General features: G+C 48.1%; 1 protein-coding gene across 2 annotated transcripts in view; it reads left to right on the top strand.

Annotated features, from left to right (window-relative positions):
* Pcsk6 (proprotein convertase subtilisin/kexin type 6) overlaps window positions 1-20,252 on the top strand; it is a 184,197-nt gene that overhangs the window by 153,169 nt on the left and 10,776 nt on the right. The window contains exons 14-19 of one of the 2 annotated variants that reach the window (XM_041650039.1): window positions 5,076-5,255; window positions 5,415-5,453; window positions 10,911-11,013; window positions 12,499-12,695; window positions 14,518-14,605; window positions 18,946-19,049. In XM_041650039.1, the coding sequence (XP_041505973.1) occupies window positions 5,076-5,255; window positions 5,415-5,453; window positions 10,911-11,013; window positions 12,499-12,695; window positions 14,518-14,605; window positions 18,946-19,049 (711 nt within the window). The remainder of the gene's footprint in view (window positions 1-5,075; window positions 5,256-5,414; window positions 5,454-10,910; window positions 11,014-12,498; window positions 12,696-14,517; window positions 14,606-18,945; window positions 19,050-20,252) is intronic. The other variant, XM_041650048.1, reaches the window with a different exon arrangement.

Genomic DNA, 20,252 nt, shown 5'->3' with positions numbered 1-20,252 from the left:
TATCCTACTCTGGCCTCCCCATACCTGGTACATGCCCATCCCACAGAGCCTAATCTTGCCATTCATCTTTCTGTTTACAAAGCTTTCCATGCATACCAGCTTCGGTATGCATTTGGACTTGTCCCCAGGACTTCTCTCACCTCCCACCCACAAACCCTTACCTGGGCTGGTTAGGGAGTAACAAGCCTGACACCAGATTCCTTTATGCTTTGGAGTAGAGGACCCAAATAGAAGGTCCCTCGAATGCAAGCTAGTGTCCCATAGGAGGCCAACTGGCCAGACTTCTTACCAAGTCTGATACCCAGAGGGACCGATAGCTAGCTATTGCCAGTCTGGGGCCAGAGCATCTTCAAAGGCAGCTGTAGTGAAAAGAGTCAAGGAGCCAAAAGCACCTCTAGGATGGCAGAGTCCAAAACAGCCAAGCTCCCTCCATCAGGTTCAGGAAATGCAGGGCAGCTCAGGGAGAGAAGAACCCTGACTTTTAGGAAGGAGGTGACTAGGGAAATCAGTTTGTGGCCCAGGCAGTAGGCTTACCTGGTATATTAATCAGGGATCTCTAGAGGAACAGAACTGATGGGATTAATATACATATATGTACGTATATATGTGTGTGTGTCTGTGTGTGTCTATGTGTGTGTGTGTGTATGTATGTATTATGGGATTTATTAGAATGACTTACAGGCTGTGTGTGTGTGTGTGTGTGTGTGTGTGTGTGTGTATTATGTATGGGATTTATTAAAATGACTTACAGGCTGTGTGTGTGTGTGTGTGTGTGTGTGTGTATTATGTATGGGATTTATTAGAATGACTTACAGGCTGTGTGTGTGTGTGTGTGTGTGTGTGTGTGTGTGTATTATGTATGGGATTTATTAGAATGACTTACAGGCTGTGTGTGTATGTGTGTGTGTGTGTATGTGTGTGTGTGTATGTGTGTGTGTGTGTGTGTATTATGTATGGGATTTATTAGAATGACTTACAGGCTGCTAGTCCAACAATGACTATCTACCAACAGAAGGTCCAAGAATCCAACAGTTGCTCAGTCCATAAGACTGGGTGTCTTAGCTGGTCTTCTCTATATGCTTGAATCCCAAAGAAGTAGACTCACCAACTGTGAGAGTCCACAGATTTTGTGACTGTATACACAACTTTCAACAGTGTGGAAAGCTAAGGAAAATGATGGTGGTGATTGGTTGCTCCTAGCATCTCTGAATAAACTGGAAAGGGAGAAGAAAGAGCTCCTGATTAAAGTCGCTACTAGCATCTCAGAATACGGTAAAGGACAACAAAGAACTTAGTGGTAAGACTGACCAGATCCAGATGCGACTAACATTCTAGAGATTTCTGAGTGTGCTCTGGAAGAGAATCTTCTCTCCACAGAGCTCAGGTTGCAGAAAATCAAACCAAAGCCCTCAAAGTTTGGCTGAGTTACTGTGAAATTTCAAGCCCCAGCCTCAGAGGGCGTCGGCAGTTAAAGGAAGGGCGTTAACTGGTAAAGAGTGGGATCCTGTGACTTGGGATGGGGATGTGTGGGAGGACCCTATTAAAGCTGAGAACTTTCAATCCTGAGATTCTCAAGGGTTTGTCTCACCTGAGGAAGTAGTCTCTGCACCCTCAACAGAAGATACACTCACACTCCCAGCCCCTGAAATATTGCCTTTTCTGCCTTTGACGGAGGAAATCAATCCTTCATTGTCTCCTAACCCAACAGTGACCTTCCCTGAAGGGGATGCCAGACAAGACAATCCTGATGGCCCTCGGTGCCTACCAATAGTTGCCCCTAGACCTACAACCAGACTTGTAGCTAATGAGGCTCCTAAAGTGGAGATAGAAAGTATAGTTCATGAGGAGGTGTGCTACACTACCAAAGATCTTAATGGGTTTGCTAATCCATTCAAGCAGAAGCCTGGGGAATATGTGTGGGAATGGATTTTAAGGGTGTGGGATAAATAGTTGAAGGAACATAAAACTGGATCAGGCCAGGTTTATTGATATGGGGCATCTGAGTGGAGATTCTTGGTTTAATATGGAAGCTCACATGGTTAGAGAAAAAGTTGTCAAAAACTTGTTTGAATGACTGGCTGAAGCATGTATCAAAAGCTGGCCCAATGAAAAGGAATTGGAGATTCCTGATATCCCTTGTCTTGGTGTTGATGAAGGGATCCTGTGTCATGGCTTAGTTCAATGGGGATCTTGGTTGCCTCTTCCACAAAATATCAACAACGGTTCACTATATTGATGCCATTATGTTGATTGGACCAAGTGAGCAAGAGGTGGCCACAACTTTGGGCTTCTTGACAATACATATGCACATTAGAAGATGGGAAATAGATCCAACCAAAATTCAAGGAGAAATGTAATTGCTTCTACACAGTGGAAGTAAGGAAGATTATGTCTGAAGTTCAGGAGATCCTTTGCAATGGTTCTCGGTCCATGGGTCATGACCCCTTTGGGAGTCATACATCAGACATTATGATTCATAACAGCAGCAAAATTAGTTATGAAATAACAATGTAATAATTTTAGGATTGGAGTCACCACAACATGAAAAACTGTACTAAATAAAAGTCACAGCATTAGGAAGCTTGAGAACCATTGCTTTGGGGCATCTCTTGGTGCTACCATGTTCTGTGGTTAAAGTCAATGGGAAACTACAATATCCCAATCAAGGCAGGTTGACAAAGGGCACAGACCCATCAGGAATGAAGGTATAGATCACTCCTCCAAGAAAAGAGCCAAAGTCTGCTAGGGTGCTTTTTGAGGGTGTAGGAAATACAGAATGGGTAGTAGAGGAAGGTAGTCATAAATTATCTAGGGCCATGTGACTTGTTTGTGCTACTGGGATTATATTTAGGAAGTGATCTCCTGTGCCAATGCATTCAAGTGTACTTCCCACTTTCTCTTCTATGGGGTTCAATGTGGTTGGTTTTATGCTGAGGTCTTTGATCCATTTAGACTTGAGTTTTGTGCATGGCAATAGATATGGATCTATTTTCATTCTTCTACATGTTGATAATCAGTTATGCCAACACCATTGGTTGGATATACTTTCTTGTAGTTAGGGTTTCTGTCCTGCCCGGTTCCCGCAATTGTTAAGTTCCAAAGAAATCACACAGAGGTCTACATTAACTATAAACTGATTGGCCCATTAGCTCAGGCTTCTTATTAACTCTTATAACTTATTAGCCCATTATTCTAGTAAATGTTAGCCACATGGCTTGGTACCTTTTGCAGCAAGGCAGTCACATCTTGCTTCTTCTGTGTCTGGGCTGGGACTGCAGAAGGAGCTTCCCTCCTCCCAGAATTATCCTGTTCTCATTGACCCGCCTCTACTTCCTGTCTGGTTGTCCTGCCTATACTTCCTGCCTGGCTACTGGCCAATCAGTGTTTATTTAAAATATAATTGACAGAATATAAATGATTGTCCCACACCACTTTCTTTTTTCCATTTTATATTTTTAACTTCTTTGTCAAAAAATAGGTGTTCATAGGTATGTGGATTGATATCCAGGTCTTTGATTCCATTCCATTGGTCCTGCTGTGAGAATGTATTCATACAGCTACTTGTATTTTCTTTTCTCAATTCCTTTATCATGTAATATAGCATCAACTAAGAGAATATCAGTGGCTATCGTATTTAAGTGTGAGATACTATAAGACTGTCCCTCCAGGGACTTTGCCACCTAAATTCTTAAATTCCTAATGCATTTGTGGTTGTTGGAGAGATAGTTATATCATATTGTGTATAATTATGGCCTGGTTATTATTTTCATTTGGAAATTAAGCATGATGTAAAAAATATGATCATGTGTCAAGTTGATTAGGCATGCACTTACTCTTGGTTGTCAACTTGACTATATCTGGAATTAACTAAAACCTATGTGGCTGAGTACACTTACAAGAGTTTTAACTAAATCATTTGAAGTGGGAAGACCTGTGTTAGCCTAGATCTTTCTGGTGCAATCAGTAAAAACATTGCCTCTTTAAGTTTGTAGAGTTGTTCACACCATGGACGCTCAGTACTCTTCCAGGAGAGGCTTCAGTAACTGGAGAGGCTTCAGTAGCTGTAGGAAAGCCTATTCTAGATACTATTTTAAAGTTCATCCTTAAACTTCTGTTGCTCTAGAACCACTTCTGGTACCAAAATCTGTATTAATGAGGGTTCTCTTAGAGGAACAGAACTTAAAGAATGAATGAATATATATAGAAAGGAGATTTATTAAAATGGCTTACAACAGTGGTTCTCCATCTAATTAGGTTCTCAACCTAATGCTACGACCCTTTAATACAGTTCCTCATGCTGTGGTGACCCCCAACCATAAAATTATTTTCATTGTTACTTCATAACTATAGTTTTGCTACTGTTTTGAATCATAATGTAAATATTTTGGGAGATAGAGGTTTGCCAACAGGGTCACCCCGTACAGGTTGAGAATCACTGGCTTCCAGGCTGTGGTCCAGCTAGTCTAACAATGGCTGTCTACCAGCAGAAATTCCAAGAATCCAGTAGTTGTTCAGTCCACGAGACTGGATGTCTCAGCTAGTCTTCAGTAGACACTGGAATTCCCAAAATGTAAACTCCAGTGCCATTGAAGGAATGGAATTGTCTCTGAGTAAGAGCAAGCTGGCAAGAGAGTGAGCTTCCTTCTTCTGTGTCTTTTATATAAGCTGCCAGCAGAAGGTGTCACCCAGATTAAAGGTGAATCTTCCCGCCTCAAAAGCTCTGGATTAAAGGTGTTTTGCCACCTCAAACAATCCAGTTTAAAAAATGAGTCAGAAGTAGGAACATAAAAGTGGGAACACATTAAATGATTTAAGACCCCTCACAGGTCTACCCAGCTTCATGGAGTTTAGATGATTCCAGGTGTAGTCAAGTTAACAATATCTGGAACAGCCATCACACGTGACCAATAAGCAAGTGGGCAGTGAAGTACCAACCAAGAGCCTACTGTGGGAGGAAAAGCCAGGCCACAGCTGATGCTCTCATGAGGGGATGAGTGGAGGCTGCTGCACAGGCTCAGCAGCCCGCAGGCACATCCAGAGCTTTAGGGGATAACTGCGGTGTTGGTGCCTTCCAGGAAAGCTGAAAGAATGGAGCCTCATTTTATATGGCACAGCGGAGCACCCGTACCGCGCATTCAGTTCCCATCAGTCTCGCTCACGGATGCTGGAGCTCTCCGTTCCAGAACCGGAGCCTCCCAAAGCTGCTGGACCACCTCCCCAGGCAGAGGCTCCTGAGGACGAGGAAGAATACACAGGTAATGGAACTGAGTGAGAAGAGATGGTTGGCCTCCCGACTTTGTTTTCCACCGTAGTTCTCGAAGATGGGGACCCTTTCAGGCAAAAGGTGGGGTTTTGGTTGTAAGACATGTCTTGCCTGGAAGTTATAATAATGATGGTAATTTGCACTCACACAGCTCCTTCCACCCAAGGCTCTCCTAATACTTTACAGACCAGTAAGTATGCTTCAGACCAGTAAGTACTCTCTGACCTCCCAGGCTGGGGCACTGAGTTCCTATATGCCCAACCAGAACTAGGGCTTGCCCTGTATTCATTAGCTGGATTCAGGGTTTTCCCCTCTCTTCAAGAGCCCTCATCCCAGGACTCAGCATCCTGACTCTCTCGAGTCCATCCACTTTGAGCAACCAGAAGTGAGAAGAAAACTTGGGGTCCACAAGTTTGTTTCCAAGGGGCTGGTGGTTGAGAAGTGAGCACTCTCCAGGGCTGGTACTCTGGACGGTGTCAAGAGATGAACCAGTACAGATGGATGCTATGCATCAACATTTTCAACAGCTCACATGTAAAGACCCCTGGTACAGATGCTTCTATAGCTATCCCAGTGCACATGATGGCCTCAGTCTCTAGACTGCTGGCTCATTTGCAAGGTAGCTGGGAGCCACAGTAACCCAGAGATGTCTTTGGATACCTCCAGCCTCTCAGCAAAGTGTCATTAGAGCCTGAAGTTGTTCATTTTCCTCTAAGCCATCCCACAGCGATTTTATGACTCTGGTGTTTCTGGTTGGGCATATTTTCTTAGCTAAGTGTCCTAGCTACCTGACAATGATGGGTGATCTCTCAGAATATGGATAACTAAGTGGAAAATCCCACCAATACAAATCAAGCATAAACACTGGTCGATTTCATTTTAAATTTCTTCTGCCTTTCCTTTAAAACGGAACATTGAATTATGTATGGGCTAATATGCTGTTTTCCCCTGTGATTTATAAGCCATGGCTAGATTCAGTAATTATTAATAAAGTACTGATTTTTTTTTTTTGTCCTCAAAATCTGCCACTGACTCCAGCCATGCACACTGGCATCTCACCCTTACGCTATTCTACTCCGAGTCACTTGGTCTCTACACAGCATGGCCTGGATGGAGGAAGCGGTTTCCATGGGAATACGATGTGTTTCTGGCTCTTTGGAAAGCTCTCTGAAGTCTAGGGGGTAACCGGAAGGGTGACCCAGTCTCAGAGGCGAGCCAGAGTGACGGGGGGGGGGGGGGGTGCCATGATATGAGTGGCCAAGCAGGAGGAGCGAGGAATAGCCACTTTAGAGTTTAAAGAAAGGGCACGGGAGTCACGGGCTGTTGCTCTTAGAACATGGAAAGCTGGTCATTGACAAACGGTACATTTGTGGTGATGTCCAGACTGGCATTGACTCCACCTGGGCCTTGTGGATTAGCAACTAGTTGCCATATCAAGAAATACAGAGTCCAATGAAGCAGTGGTCCCAGGGACCAGCATCAGGGATGAGAGGCAGACAGGAGAGATGATAGGTGGAGAGTCACCACCTCAGCACTGAGGACCAGAGGCAGCAGCAGTAGTCTCTACATGAGATGAGGGAAGTGGAGTATGAGCAATGACATTAGCGAGTGGAGCGGTGGACTAGAAAGCAAAAGAAGCAGGGACTAGACGGCCTGCTGGAAGCAAGGGTAGCAGCCTCCGTAGGTAAGAGGAAGCATGGGGAAGTCAGCGTGTAGGGTACTAAGAGTGAACAGCTTGGAGTGAGGGCCAGCCTATAGTGATAGCCATGTGGTAGTAACAGTACAGGTAGACCCCACCATCACCACCAGAACTCATCAGGATACTTGATTAGCATGCAGACCCTAGACGGGCCCCACCTAAGAGACCAGGGGCACTCTGAAGTCTATACCCATAGCAGGTAAATAAGACACTCCAGGTAGGTTGTACCTAGGCAGCTAGTAGACTTGAACCCAGAAAGGATGGAGGCAGGACATGGGGGGGGGGGGGCCTTACAAGCCTGTGACCCAGCTATTGTTGGATTGAAGTGGGGCCTAGCTTGCGGAAAGAAGCAGCCATTGAATAAGAAAATTAATGGGCCTCATGGTGCAGGTCTGTAATCCCAGGAACTTGGGTAGTAGGATTGTCTGAGGTAGGGTGATCCTAAGTTCAAGGCTTACCGGGGCTGCAGAGTGAGTTCAAAGCCAGTCTGATCAACTTGCAGTTTCTATGTCAAAAACATAAGTCCAGGCGACATAGCTCAGTGATAGAACAGTTACCTGGTTTATGTGCAGCCCCAGATCCAATCCCTAATCCTGGAAAGAAAGGAGAGAGAGAGGAGGGAGAATGAAGGGAAGAGGGAGAGAGCAGGACCCCAAGTTGTTTTCCTGACTCATTGATTTGTTTGGTTTGGTTTTTTTTTTTTTCTTTCCCCAACCCCAGATTTGCACCACAAAGGCCTGAAAATTGGCATCTCAAATTAGCCTATGTTAGTTAGCCCGGTGGGGTTGTGATCTACGTTAGCCAAGCTGTTCAGAACATTCCAACGCTCCTTCTTCTGGGAGCCTCTGCTTGGAGTGATACACGATCGCCCTGACTCAGGAAGCCAGGCCTCAGAGTCAGTTTCAGCTAACGGAGGAGAGATACAAAGCAGGCAGAATGACAGATTGCGACAACAAAAACAGATGCTCGCTGAGAGAATGAGTTACAGCCGGACCCCAGCATTCCTGGGAGGGCAGCGGTGGTTGAGGGGAGATGCCTAGCCAGGTGGATCTGATTCAGCGTGTTTTGTGGGTGATTTGAAGCTTGATACTTGGCTTTTAAAAGCATCCAGAAAGCCACATGCTGGTTGATTGGTTGGTTTATGAATTTGATAGCTGCTCTTGGATGGACATTGTCATATCCCAGCCTCTCCAGCTGAGGGCTGGCGGCTGCCCACGGCCTTGATGCTATTCCAGAAGTCTGCGGGCCTGGTTGTCATGTGAACCCAAGCTTGCATAGGGCTCCTCTGTAGAGATGGCTAATAAAACTTTCCACCCTGGGAAGGCCTGAGAGGGAGGGGCAGCTGGAGGTGGCAGGTGACATCAGCATCCTGTAGACCAATGCTGGGGATGGCCCAGTCGAGGCCCCGCCCAAGGCCATTTAAGTTTAGGGACTTGCTAGAACATTGTGCCTACAGATGGTGAGGGCATCTGCCCTTTCTCCCCTCTCCCTTTTCCAATACTGTCACAGTTCAGCCACCAGCAAGTATTTACCTAGCGCCTGTCCCACACAGATACAGCCTAGGGACTTGCAGTGAACAAGCTAGACCCCATCCTGTCAGACCCCATTCTATCTGTGAGGAAATGGGACTCATGCCCCTGTTCCCCCAACACCCTTAATCTTCCTAAAATGGAAGACTGTTACTGAGCTTGGGAACATAGTTTGTACTCTAAGAAGCCAAGTTTGGCTACCCATCCTTAAGAAGCCAATTAAAACAACCAAATTAATGGTAAAAGGGCAGGAAAAGGAGATCTATTCAATGTAGCCACATCAGGAGAAGGGACAAGGAAATCCTCTGACCCCACCCCCACAAGTCCATGTTCAAGGTCCTGAAGTGAGATTAAAGTTTAGGTGGATGTCTAGGGATGCGCACATCTAAGCAGTCCTGATCGGGTTGTGGTTCTGCACACCACCAACCCATCCTTGTCTGGGCTTCAGCCTCATCCTGTGAGGTGGTCTGACAAGCTGTCCATCTCTTCCCAGTCGACAAGATCCCCCTCTGGCTAATGCTTTTTCCTTCTCCCAGCATGCGATTCCAGGGGGTGTGTTGTTTCAATGGTCTCAATGGCCAGACACAGACACAGTGTCTCTTTAGAGTGTATTCCTTTATACCTGGCTGGTTGCGTTGTTACCTACTGTCTTCTGTGTCTTATAGAGAAAGCAAAAGGCAAGCCCTTTAAGGGACTGGTCAACAAGGCCACAGCAGAATGTCACCGTGCCTGGTGGGTGGGAAAGTAGCCAAACAATATTGTGATGGGGTGGGGAGTAGAGGTGTCTCAGCAACTGACTTGGGGTGAGGCCAACAAAGTAATAATAATAATAATAATAATAATAATAATAATAATAATAAACAGTCTTAGAAGGCAGAGTGAGGATGTGGCTCAGGCACTGGATTTTGGAAGTGACAGGCATGTCTCTCTAGGATACAAACTAGGCCAGCCACCACTTGGAAAGGCAATCTAGAACGTCCAGGAGAAGAGCTCAGCTCTGCAGGGGTTCTGGTGGGAGGAGAGTCAGGTGGAGACCCACAGTGAAAACTGAGAGGGATCAACAAAGGTGAACCTTAGGAAAGGAAGCCAGCTCTAAGGCTGGGAAGGCCTGCAGAAAGGGAGGGCGAAGGAAGAGGTTTCTATGTTCCTCAGCAAAGCCCACTGTGGGCTGGGAGAATGAGGGCATCTGTCTTCATGTTCCCCGTGAGATGAGGGGCCCAGCACATCAACTCTTCCTTGCTTCTGAATTCACTCCCCATCCTCTACCAACACAAGCTTTGTCTTGTTCCTCTGAAGTCTCAGAAGCCCCCACCCTGTGCCGTGCCTCCTCTGCCCCCTCCCTGCATCTCCAGGGATGCTCCTCTGTAAGCACAGTGGAAGCAGACCCACAGGAAAGGCAGGAGTCACCTCAGGCTGGCTTCAGCAGCTGAGAATCTGCAGTCATGCCCACTGCAGCTGAGGAGGCAGATATTAAAACCTGTCTCCTTCCTGTGGGGCCCTGGGGAGAACCTAGAAAGTGACAGTTTTCTGGAATTCATAGAGCTCCCTGCACTTTTGGATGACTTTCCAACAACATGGAGCCCACAGTTACAATTCAAGTCACCCGAGGAGACTTGAGGGAAGACATTGGTGGCTTACTGGTGACAGCTTGCGTGAGGGAAACCAGAGGGCAAAAAATGCAGCAGGAAGAAACTCAGTCCACAGTCACCATAAGCTTCATCCAGGGCCAGGTTCCCACTGTCCCTGTCTCCTTCCATCCTGTGCAAGAGCAGGCTCAGCAAGTGTGGGAATGGAGAGACGCCTTCACCCTTCCCAGGCATGTCAAACCACAATGTCACAGCTCACACCCAACGGTGTTGCTTTGTTTTCCACAGTGCCCATAACAAGGTGACTGGTCCCATCATGATGGCTCTAATGCCTCATCTCTAGGTGATGGAGGAGGGTCAGCTGTCTATGTGTTACTCTCATTGGTTAATAAAGAAACTGCCTTGGCCCTTTGATAGGACAGAAAATTAGGTAGGTGGAGTAGACAGAACAGAATGCTGGGAAGAAGGCAATGAGGCAGATGCTATAGCTCTCCTCTCCAAGATGGACGCAGGTTAAGATCCTTCCCAGTAAGCCACCACCTCGTGGTGCTATATCTGGGATCTCAGTTCCCATCTCTTCACTGGCCTTGGTCCCTCACCACCCCCCATGGCTGTATCACTTGCTCTCATATGCCTTTCCTCCATAGAGGGTCAGGACAGCTAGACTCAGCCCCCTGCTGTGACCGCATCCTACTAGTAGCCCCTATAAGACATCACTCTTGAAGGAAGTTCCCTGGACCTGGGGGCTGTGGTAACCTGACAAAGGGACCCATGGGCTGGACTGGATGGAGAAAGCATCTCTCTGGGTGAAAAGAAGTGCTTGTGTCTTTAAGGTGTGTGCCATCCTGAGTGCGGTGACAAAGGCTGCGATGGCCCCAATGCAGACCAGTGCTTGAACTGTGTCCACTTCAGTCTGGGGAACGCCAAGACAAGCAGGTAACAGATGGCTGCAGCTGCTTTACGCATGCCCTAGGGCCCTGTGTTGTAGCACTGGGGTGGCCATGCTGAGCTGTATAATCCTCCACAAGGAAATTGCATCAAAGGGTTACAGCTCTGCATTTTTTTTTAAAGTTTAGTATCTTGGTTCTGATCACACAGGAGTTACAAGTACCTTATGGAAAGGTGAGAAGATGAACAGTTTGCTGGCAGTGCTTAGATATCATTCTGCATCCATACTGGATCGTACTGAATACACATGCCTGCTCAAAGAGGATTGTGGACAAGACCCTGTACTATAGGCCTCAGAGGACCAGCAGGATGACATGGTTCTTGAACAGGCTACAGCTGGGGCTATGGGTTTCCCTGGCTTCCTAGAAAGTCTGTATAACTTCCTATTCCTTGAATGAGGCCTCTGACAGACCTAACCTGGGATGACCAGCTATAGCCAATTGTCCCAGCTTAAACTGTCCCTTCTGTGGGGAGTGTGCAAGCCTCAGACCCTTGTACCATGCCCTAACAGACTTGAAGCTGCCCTTCGTATTTATCCAATGCACAAACCTTTCTGAGCCTCCACCATGGGCTGTATAGGTCTCACATAAAAGGCCAAGGTGACAGCAAGACAGTGCTGGACACCTTAAAGATCTGAATGGCAGATGAACCTCAACACTGCTGATGCATGTTCATGAGGCCAGTCGGGGGTGTGCTGCACACAGTGGTGGTGAGATGCAATTTCACTGTATCTGGCGTCCCCACTCAAGACCCAGGAAACACCCTGGCTCAGTACAAGGACAGTCATCTGCAGCTTCATTCACTGACCATCAGACTTGGTCTACGCAGGCATCCATGTAGGATTTGACCCAGTCAGAAATTCTGAGTCAAGCTGGGCAGTGGTGGTGCATGACTTTAATCCTAGCTCTGGGAGGCAGCAGAAGGCAGATCTCTGAGTTCAAGGCCAACTTGGTCTACAGAACAAGTGTCATGATACTCAGGACTACACAGAGAAACCCTGTGCCCCCAAAAGAAAACAACCCCCCCGAAAACAAACAAACAATGAAGTTCCTAGTCAACACCAAAGTCTTAGTGCCTACAGAAAACCAAGCGGTTTTCAGAATGGGAAAGAATTCCTGTTTTGTCTTGTCTTGTTTAGACAAGGTCTCCAAATGTAGCCCAAACTGACTTTAAACTCAGAATCCTACACCTCAGCCAAGTGTTGGGATTATACTTGTGAGCCACCAGACCCAGCTTGTGGAATCGAATTCCTGTTCTTTAGACCTGCGTGTTTGTACCCAGGACACCTCCCCACACCCCACCCAGGGAGCAAACATAGGGGAACATACTTTTGACTTAACCTTACCCCAGGATCCTGTGTCCTTGGCATTTTACCCACCCAGCTATGCAGCCTCAGCCTGTGTAAGAGCCACACAGGGTGGGCACGGGATGGTACTAAAACAGAGAGACCCTCACCTGCTCTTGGTCCCACAGGAAGTGTGTGAGCGAGTGCCCCTTGGGCTACTTTGGGGACACAGCAGCAAGACGCTGTCGACGATGCCATAAAGGATGTGAGACCTGCCTGGGCAGGAGCCCAACACAGTGCCTGTCTTGTCGCCGTGGGTTCTATCACTACCAGGAGACAAACACCTGTGTGACCCTCTGCCCTGCTGGTCTTTATGCTGATGAGAGTAAGTGGACTGTCCCCAGACGCAGAATGAGGGAATTGTCCACCTCCCTACCCCGCCTGTGCCCCTGGAGTAAGTGGACTGTCCCCAGACGCAGAATGAGGGAATTGTCCACCTCCCTACCCCGCCTGTGCCCCTGGGGTGTGCTCCCCTCTTCTGGGAGGATTTTCTGGGCCCTTGGCTTCCTGTACTCTCTTGGTCTTGTCTGGGACTTTTCACCAGGCCAGGGGCTGGGAGTGGGCAACCACAGCATTTAGCATCTGCAGCATGCTGCATGCTCTGCCAACGCACTGTTGAAGTAAGCCCTGCACACTTGAATTTACTCTATTAAGGATAGGATGCAGAAAAGGTAGCTCGTCCACGGGTCCACAGCTCAGCCTCCCTTGAGACACCGGAAGAGGATGCCCTGCCACCTGTCTTGTCCTCTCTCATCCAGGAAAGAGTGCTGTGGATGTCAGCACAAGTTTACATAATTGGGAGATGGAAGCCCCTAGGAAGTGCTATGAACTCAACTTGAGATTCAGAGGCAATCCTCTCAATGCGGCTGCCCCTGTTGACATGTGGGAGTCAGGTCCCAGGAGGTCTGGGGAGTATCCGTGTGACTCTTTACAGTAGTGACCACACCCCTAAGAGGGGAACACTGTCTTCCTTATCTTGAGTTGAAAAGGAGTAAGAAGTCCCTAACTAGTAATGACACACTCAGACTTAGAGCAGGAAGCCAGATATCCCGCTAGTCCACCTTCCCCGGGCAGATGTGAGGGATGGATGGGCAGGAACTCTGGCGTATGTTTTAGCAACCGGCCTCACACTCTGAAGAGGTGGAAGAGAAGGTTTGTGTTAAATGGACAGGTGATGGCTCTCGAATATGCTGAAGACTCGGAGGCTTGGCAGGCAGCAACCCTGACCCTAGTCCTCCTGTTTGTCTCCCTGCACTGATCTAGCCTGTCACTTGTCGCCGTGCCTGTTAACCCTGGGGAGAAGCAGCCAGGAAGTCGGCTCCCTTTAGAGGGGAAATGGCACGTTACCCCTCTTCGCAGACTCTTTCCTGGGCTGCCAGCCAGGCTCACTTTGAGCCACACACCCAGCACCCTCACTCTCCAGGGCAGGTCAGCCATCCTTCACCACTGTCCTTCCTGAGCACCAGCTGGGTGCTTGTGATGCCACCCCAGGACCCCAAGGAGGCTGCACAGAGGAACCAGCAAGGGCCCTCAGCTTATGGGCCTGGTGTGTAGCAGTAGCACCAGCTGGGGGTTGGTGCGGCAACAACAAAACTGAGCTAGGACATAAAGCAGGGATGTGCAAGCGGGAGTTGGCATGACCCAGATGCTCCTTCCCTAGAGGAGGCATAGAGCCCCGCCTCACTAGAGAGGTACCAAGCTCTCAGTGAAGACTCCCGTGAAGGACTCACCGGGAAAGGGGCTGCTGGCCTCCAGCGTGCCCCGAGATCTATAAAGACCTGCACCTGATTCAGGTGTACTCAGCCAGCCAGGAACTGGCTCTGGTCCATTAGCAGGATGAGAGTGTCTCCTCTAGGAAGGGACCACCTCTGAAGCCTGCTGGCCCTTTGAGGATTTGATTGACATATTCCAGATAAGGAATGTGGAATTAGCCACCCAGATCTGCTGGTCCTTTGAGGATTTGATTGACGCACTCCAGACAAGGGATGGGAAAGAGCTGGGTCCGTGGTTAACTTCCTGACCTGCTCTGGAGAGGGCCCTGGGGAGAACTGTCTTGCCAAGGCTGCCTAGAATGCTGGAGCTCACTCTCTACTCTGAGCCCCTCCCCCACGCCGTCCTCTGCTCCCCATCTTCCTGCCTCTCTCCAGGTCAGAGAAACTGCCTCAAGTGTCACCCAAGCTGTCACAAGTGTGTGGATGAGCCTGAGAAGTGCACTGTGTGTAAAGAAGGATTCAGGTGAGCCTGCCCTGAGTGGGGGAAAAAAAAAAGTGACAGGGTCCGTTCTGTGTTTGCTTCCTCAAGGGTTTACGTCTTTTCCTGAAAGCTAAGATGTCTAAGACCGGGAGCCGAGCCCTGGCTGTCAAGTCAAGGGACTGTTGAAGAGAAGTTGGAGGATGGTCAAACTTTCTAGGCTAGGTTTGGAGAACTGGTTAGGTGACAGTGGAACACATCAGGTAGGAATAGCACAAGTGATAAATACCTAGAGACAGAAATCGGGGTTTAAACAGAAAAGCAAAGCAATCAAGCCACTAGGGAAGTCCTACCTCTACCAAGGCTGGGTGGCCACAACTAAGCAGGCTAAGCCTCTCTCCTCCCATTTTATATTCCCTCTAGTGTGGAGTTAAAGGCGTGTGTGACTCCCTGGGACTGGGATTAAAGGTGTGAGCCACCACCACCTGAATTTGTTTCTGCGTTGATCTTGTGTAGCCTACAGTAGCCTTGAACTCACAGAGATCCATCTGACTCTGTCTCCCAAATCCGGGGATTAAAGTTATGTGACACCACTGCCTAGCCTCTAATGGCCTAGTTTTACCCTCTGATCTTCGGGCAAGCTTTATTTATTAAAAATAAATAAAATATCCCTACACTTTATCAATCACAACCACGTTCAAGAGTACAAATCTATTACGTGTGTGTCACCATTGACCTCTAGTGGCTTTAGCTTAGCCACTGGTCTTCAAGCAAGATTTATTTATCAAAATACAAAGAATATACCACTAGAACCAGGTACAATAGAGTTTGCTGTTGGGCGGTAGGGGAGATTTCTAGGAAGCATGGGTCACTTTCCTTTGCAATAGTAAACCCCCTCTGCTCCCGTTCCCCTCCTGGCCCAGGTCACAGATGCAGTGACTGGCCCACCCTCCCTCCTGGCCCAGGTCACAGATGCAGTGACTGGCCCACCCTCCCTCCTGGCCCAGGTCACAGATGCAGTGACTGGCCCACCGTCCCTCCTGGCCAGCCAGTTCTCTGTCTTCTCTCTTATCACCCCTCAGTGTTTTCCATCTTCAGCCAGAGAATGAGCTTGGCTCTCTGAAGATGTCTCATAGATTCTTGATCCTCCCAGTTCCACAGAACTCAACCCTTTAAAATTCAGTATTAAAAAAACAAACCAACCTCTTTTCAGGCCAAGGAATCTTCTTCAAACAATGTATAATCCTTTTGTTAGAATCATTCGATGCACCTGAGTTACATTTAGTGCCATCAGATGCATACCACCAGTTACTCTCTAAACGTTTAGAAAGCACGTATTAAAATTAAGCTTTGGACAGCCCATACAGAGGGCCTAGCACCATGGTCTTCATGGAAAGGAAGAAAGTGAAGGAGTCAGCATGGTCAGTTCCTTGACAGACATAGGAACCTCAGGGGTTTGTGTCCAAATGACAGTGAGCCGAGGTGAAACCTGAGCCCCTGCGTTTCCAGCAGATGCCAAGTGAGGGGATGCTGTGGTCCAGCCAGGGAGCAGCAGGTACATCCTGAAGGCCACACCCCACTTACCCAGCTCAGCCTCTCTCCTCCCACTGATGCTGAGACTGGAATTCACAACAACAGTGAAGCTCTCTGATGAAGAACAGTGGAGAACTCAGAGAGCATCTGCTCTTACTGCAAATGTCCCCACCAATGCTGCCCCGTTAACCTGTACAGCAACTTACGAAATCTTTAGTGCTATTCATAGTTTTCATGCAGAGGAGATCAATGGCTTTCCCAGGAGGCTCCATGTGGCCGCCTCAGTGACACTGCCCTCATCCTGCACTTTCTTTCAGATCAGAGTTTGGGTGACAGGCAGGGAAAGTAAGAGCTTCCAATGTGGCAAATCATACCTACCATTCTTTAAACCTGTTGGCCAGACAGGACAGGTTTAGAAGCAGAAGGATCTACTGGTCCAGGAAGATATCCCCCAAAGGGAACAAGGTTGAGAGAGAGGAGACATTTTACTAGAGGCCTTGACCGGCAGCTGGGAGAGGCCAGCTTTAATATCTTGGGCCCCTCTAGCACTGGTATCTACTGCTATGGACCCACAACCATAGGCTGCTATCTGAAGGTGTAAAGGACAGAAGACTCCATGAATCCAACTCCCCGGAACCTGTTTCCCAGAGGAAATGTGCCAGGGGGTCCAAGACACCTATTTCTATGTCCTGTGGAGAAGAGCGAAGTCAGGTAGATGCAGGGCAGGTAGCGCCTCTCCGGCAGAAATCCCTGGGCAGATGTGATGGTTGCAAGACCAATAAGCATCCATAGAGGAGCACAAACAAAGCAGGGAAACATCGCCAGCCATAATCCACAGAAAGCTTCCTTTTATTGCCCAATATCCTCTTCAGCTGTGACTTCAAATCACTGCCGTCACGTCACGGCTGTGAGAGGACAGCCGCGCTGCGGCCTCCTGGCCATCCGTCTCTTTAGGGGGATAAACACTGGAGAGGTTCACGGGGAAGTGTCAGTTATTACAAACATGATTTAACCGGCCTGCGTGCTGACCCTGGCACCTAGTGAGACAGGGTGTCAGGTGAGCATCGGGCCATCTGTGGAGAGGAGGAGAGGAGTTTGCAACCCTTTGAACATCACCCCACTGGATGGAGGTGCAAAACCCAGGGGCAGGAGGGGTCTACATATGCAGCATAGCACACTTGCCCTCTGGTCATCAGAAGATGGATGAGTGGGCACCCACTGGATACCCCGTAAACCCCAGTGAATATCCCACAAGTTGAGAACTCAGTTCCCAATGCTGGCCCTACTTCTGAGGCTACTCCCAGGCCTCAGATTGCAAACCATTCTTGCTTCCAACTGGCTGTCGGAGTTTACTCAGCCTCTCCTTGGTATGATTGCTTTGCTACAACCGCTTCTAGAATAGGGAGACACTTCCTTACTTTAGCCATTTATTATACAAGTGTTACAAAGGAAGTGGGTTGAAGTGGTGTTACCCATAGCAACACTGGCAGGATCAGGAACTTAAGACCTTCCATTCCTGAGGAATTGGATGCAATACCCAACCATCAAGTGGATGGGTATATTCTTTGTCACCAAAATGGGTCTTGAACTCATGGTAATCCCCCTGCCTCAGCCTTCTCAGTCGCGTATTTGTTCTTGTTTACCAACCTGAAAGCTCCAAATCATCTCCTTTGTCATTGCCATGGAGACTCCATTATGGAGGCCTGAGTTAATGTTAACATCATTGGCCATTGGTAACCGATTCGACCTTCAGTCTCTTTCCCCTCCTCTGAGGTAGGGGTGGTGGGGCCGGAAATTACTGCCTCTCTGATCAATGGTCTGTTCACCTGCAACCAGTGCCCCACCATGGAGCTGCTGTAGAGTCCCAGCTGCCAGTTATCTCATTAGCACTCAAAGAGACACTTATCACTATCGATTCTAGAGCGTTCTGGAGCTATGTGCCAGGATGAAGCCTAAATATATATATTTCTAATTATAAATCACATCACAGCAGGCCTTCTGGATCTGGCAGACACACCCCAGAGCCCTTGCTCAATCTGTTTATTGGCAAACCCATTTAAAACGCGTGCCTCAGACACAGTACAATCCCAGGAACCAAAGAAATTGTAGTCAGTGACATTTATTTACACGGCTGTGTGCCAGACAACGAACGGTTATATACATTTGCTCGTCTTCCAAGCAGTGTTATGTTGTAACAACCAATTACCAGGAGGAAGCGGGTGTCTTGCCTGGGGTTGCACAGCTGGGAAGCGGTGGAGCCAGGTCCTGCATGGGCGGTATAAGCTCAGTTTGTGTCCACGATGCCTTGCTGGGCTGCCTGGCTAAGGGAAAGGTTTGTAGGCACCGATGGGGTGAGAAGGGAAAGCAGAAGCCACATGTAGCGGGCTGCCAGCTGCCAGGAGGGGCTCTTGTTTCAAGTTCATAGAAAACAGCAGAGTTTTAAGTAAGGAAGAATCCAGTGCAGATAGAGGACTGAAGGCCAGCCTTGTGGCCATTACCCTCAAAATGTAGACAGACCCTTTGGTTGCCACAGTGACAACCGCTCATGCTCCAGTTTCTGGGGAGAGGGGTGTTTCTAATTCAGGTTTTAAGAAATGCTATGGAAAGAAGTCATCCTGGTGTAGGAGAAGGCTGGAAGCTTTAGCCTCCTACACCAGGATGGAAGCCCCAGGACCTCCAACTGGCTTCAGGACAGCTTGGCCGGCTTGCATTAGCTGGGAACCTCCAGTAACACAAAGCATGGTGCTTTGGTAACTTTCATTTCCTCCCGTGAAACGCATTTGAGGACAGATCATAATTTAATTAGACTTTCGGGACACACATGGAAATGAGCCTTATTATCTTTTCACCAGCCTTGCACGGGGCAGCTGCATTCCAGACTGTGAACCAGGCACCTACTTCGACTCTGAGCTGATCCAATGTGCGGAGTGCCATCACACCTGTAGAACCTGTGTGGGTAAGCTGCCAAGGCTTTTGTCTCATTGGGCATTTGCATGCACGGTCACCAAGGTGAATAGGCCAGCTACCTTGAAATTGAGGAAGTTCTGTAACTCTGTGGATTTCTGCATTTATTACAGATGTAAACTCAAAGGCGAGGGGCTTAAAGTGGCGCTCAGGGGAGAGCATGTGCCTCCCATGTAGGATGTACGGGGGAAATAGACTATAAAAACACAAAGGTTCTCCCAGCCTCCTAGGGCTGCACAGGAAGAATGAGGAGTTACTATTTAATGAATACAGAAGTGTAAGGTAGAGGAAATGAAAACTGGCTGCCCACTGATGCGAATTCAGCAATGCCGCCCAACTTTACACTTTAAGATGGTTGAGATGATAAAGTTTATTAAGTACCTGATACCTACTAAGAGTTTTTTTTATTATTATTTAAAACAAAAACAACAAAGAGTACAAAGACCCACTCTTAGCAAGCTGCCTGGGCTCCCCAGCCTTAAAAACAGCCGTGCCACGAATGTTTGTAGGCAAGAAATAAAGGCTGTGTAGCAGCTTGTGAGCTGGCTTGCCTCAAAACTCCACTCGTGCTGCAGAATTAAACTAAAATGCAGTACCATAAAGATTGAGCGGCTTCGGAAGGGGGTGGGGACAGATCCGGGCAGGGTGCGATAAGACAGAACTTCAGTCCTCTGTACCCATCTCCACTTGTTTGGAACATTTTATTCAGAGAGGAAAAGACTGCCATAAACAATTTTACAGGCATTATAGTTCCCCACTGAGATTATAGCCCAGATGTCTCCGGGCACAGTTTATGCAGAAGATAGCAGCGATTTCATTCATTTTATTGGGTTTCGTCTTGCAGTCATCCGCATGCATCGTGAGTTATGCGCGCAGATACGTTCCAGGTGAAGCGGTCTCCTCAATTCCCTTCCTGCCCCCAGCACTTCGCTGCCTTCTATGAAACTCACACAAGATGGAGTTTTTGCTACAGTGACAACAGAAGAATTAGGTCTCAGCTAAATCTCATTTGCCACAAAACCATTTATTAGAAGCGCCAGGAGGCAGGCGCTGTCATTCTCCTTATGTCCCGTGTGAGCCTATGAAGGTATCAGTTGTGCTACCCAAGTGGACATGCCAGAGATTGCGGCATCCACAAGCAACGGCTGTGGCTGACTCTAGCCTCCTGTGGGAGAGGTGCCCTTCTCCACCCCAT

Source organism: Microtus oregoni, unplaced genomic scaffold (genome assembly GCF_018167655.1).
Source record: "Microtus oregoni isolate MIOR12 unplaced genomic scaffold, Mior012 000000F_ref0000247, whole genome shotgun sequence".
Taxonomy (NCBI): Eukaryota; Metazoa; Chordata; class Mammalia; order Rodentia; family Cricetidae; genus Microtus; species Microtus oregoni.
This window is presented reverse-complemented; position numbering and strand designations above follow the sequence as displayed.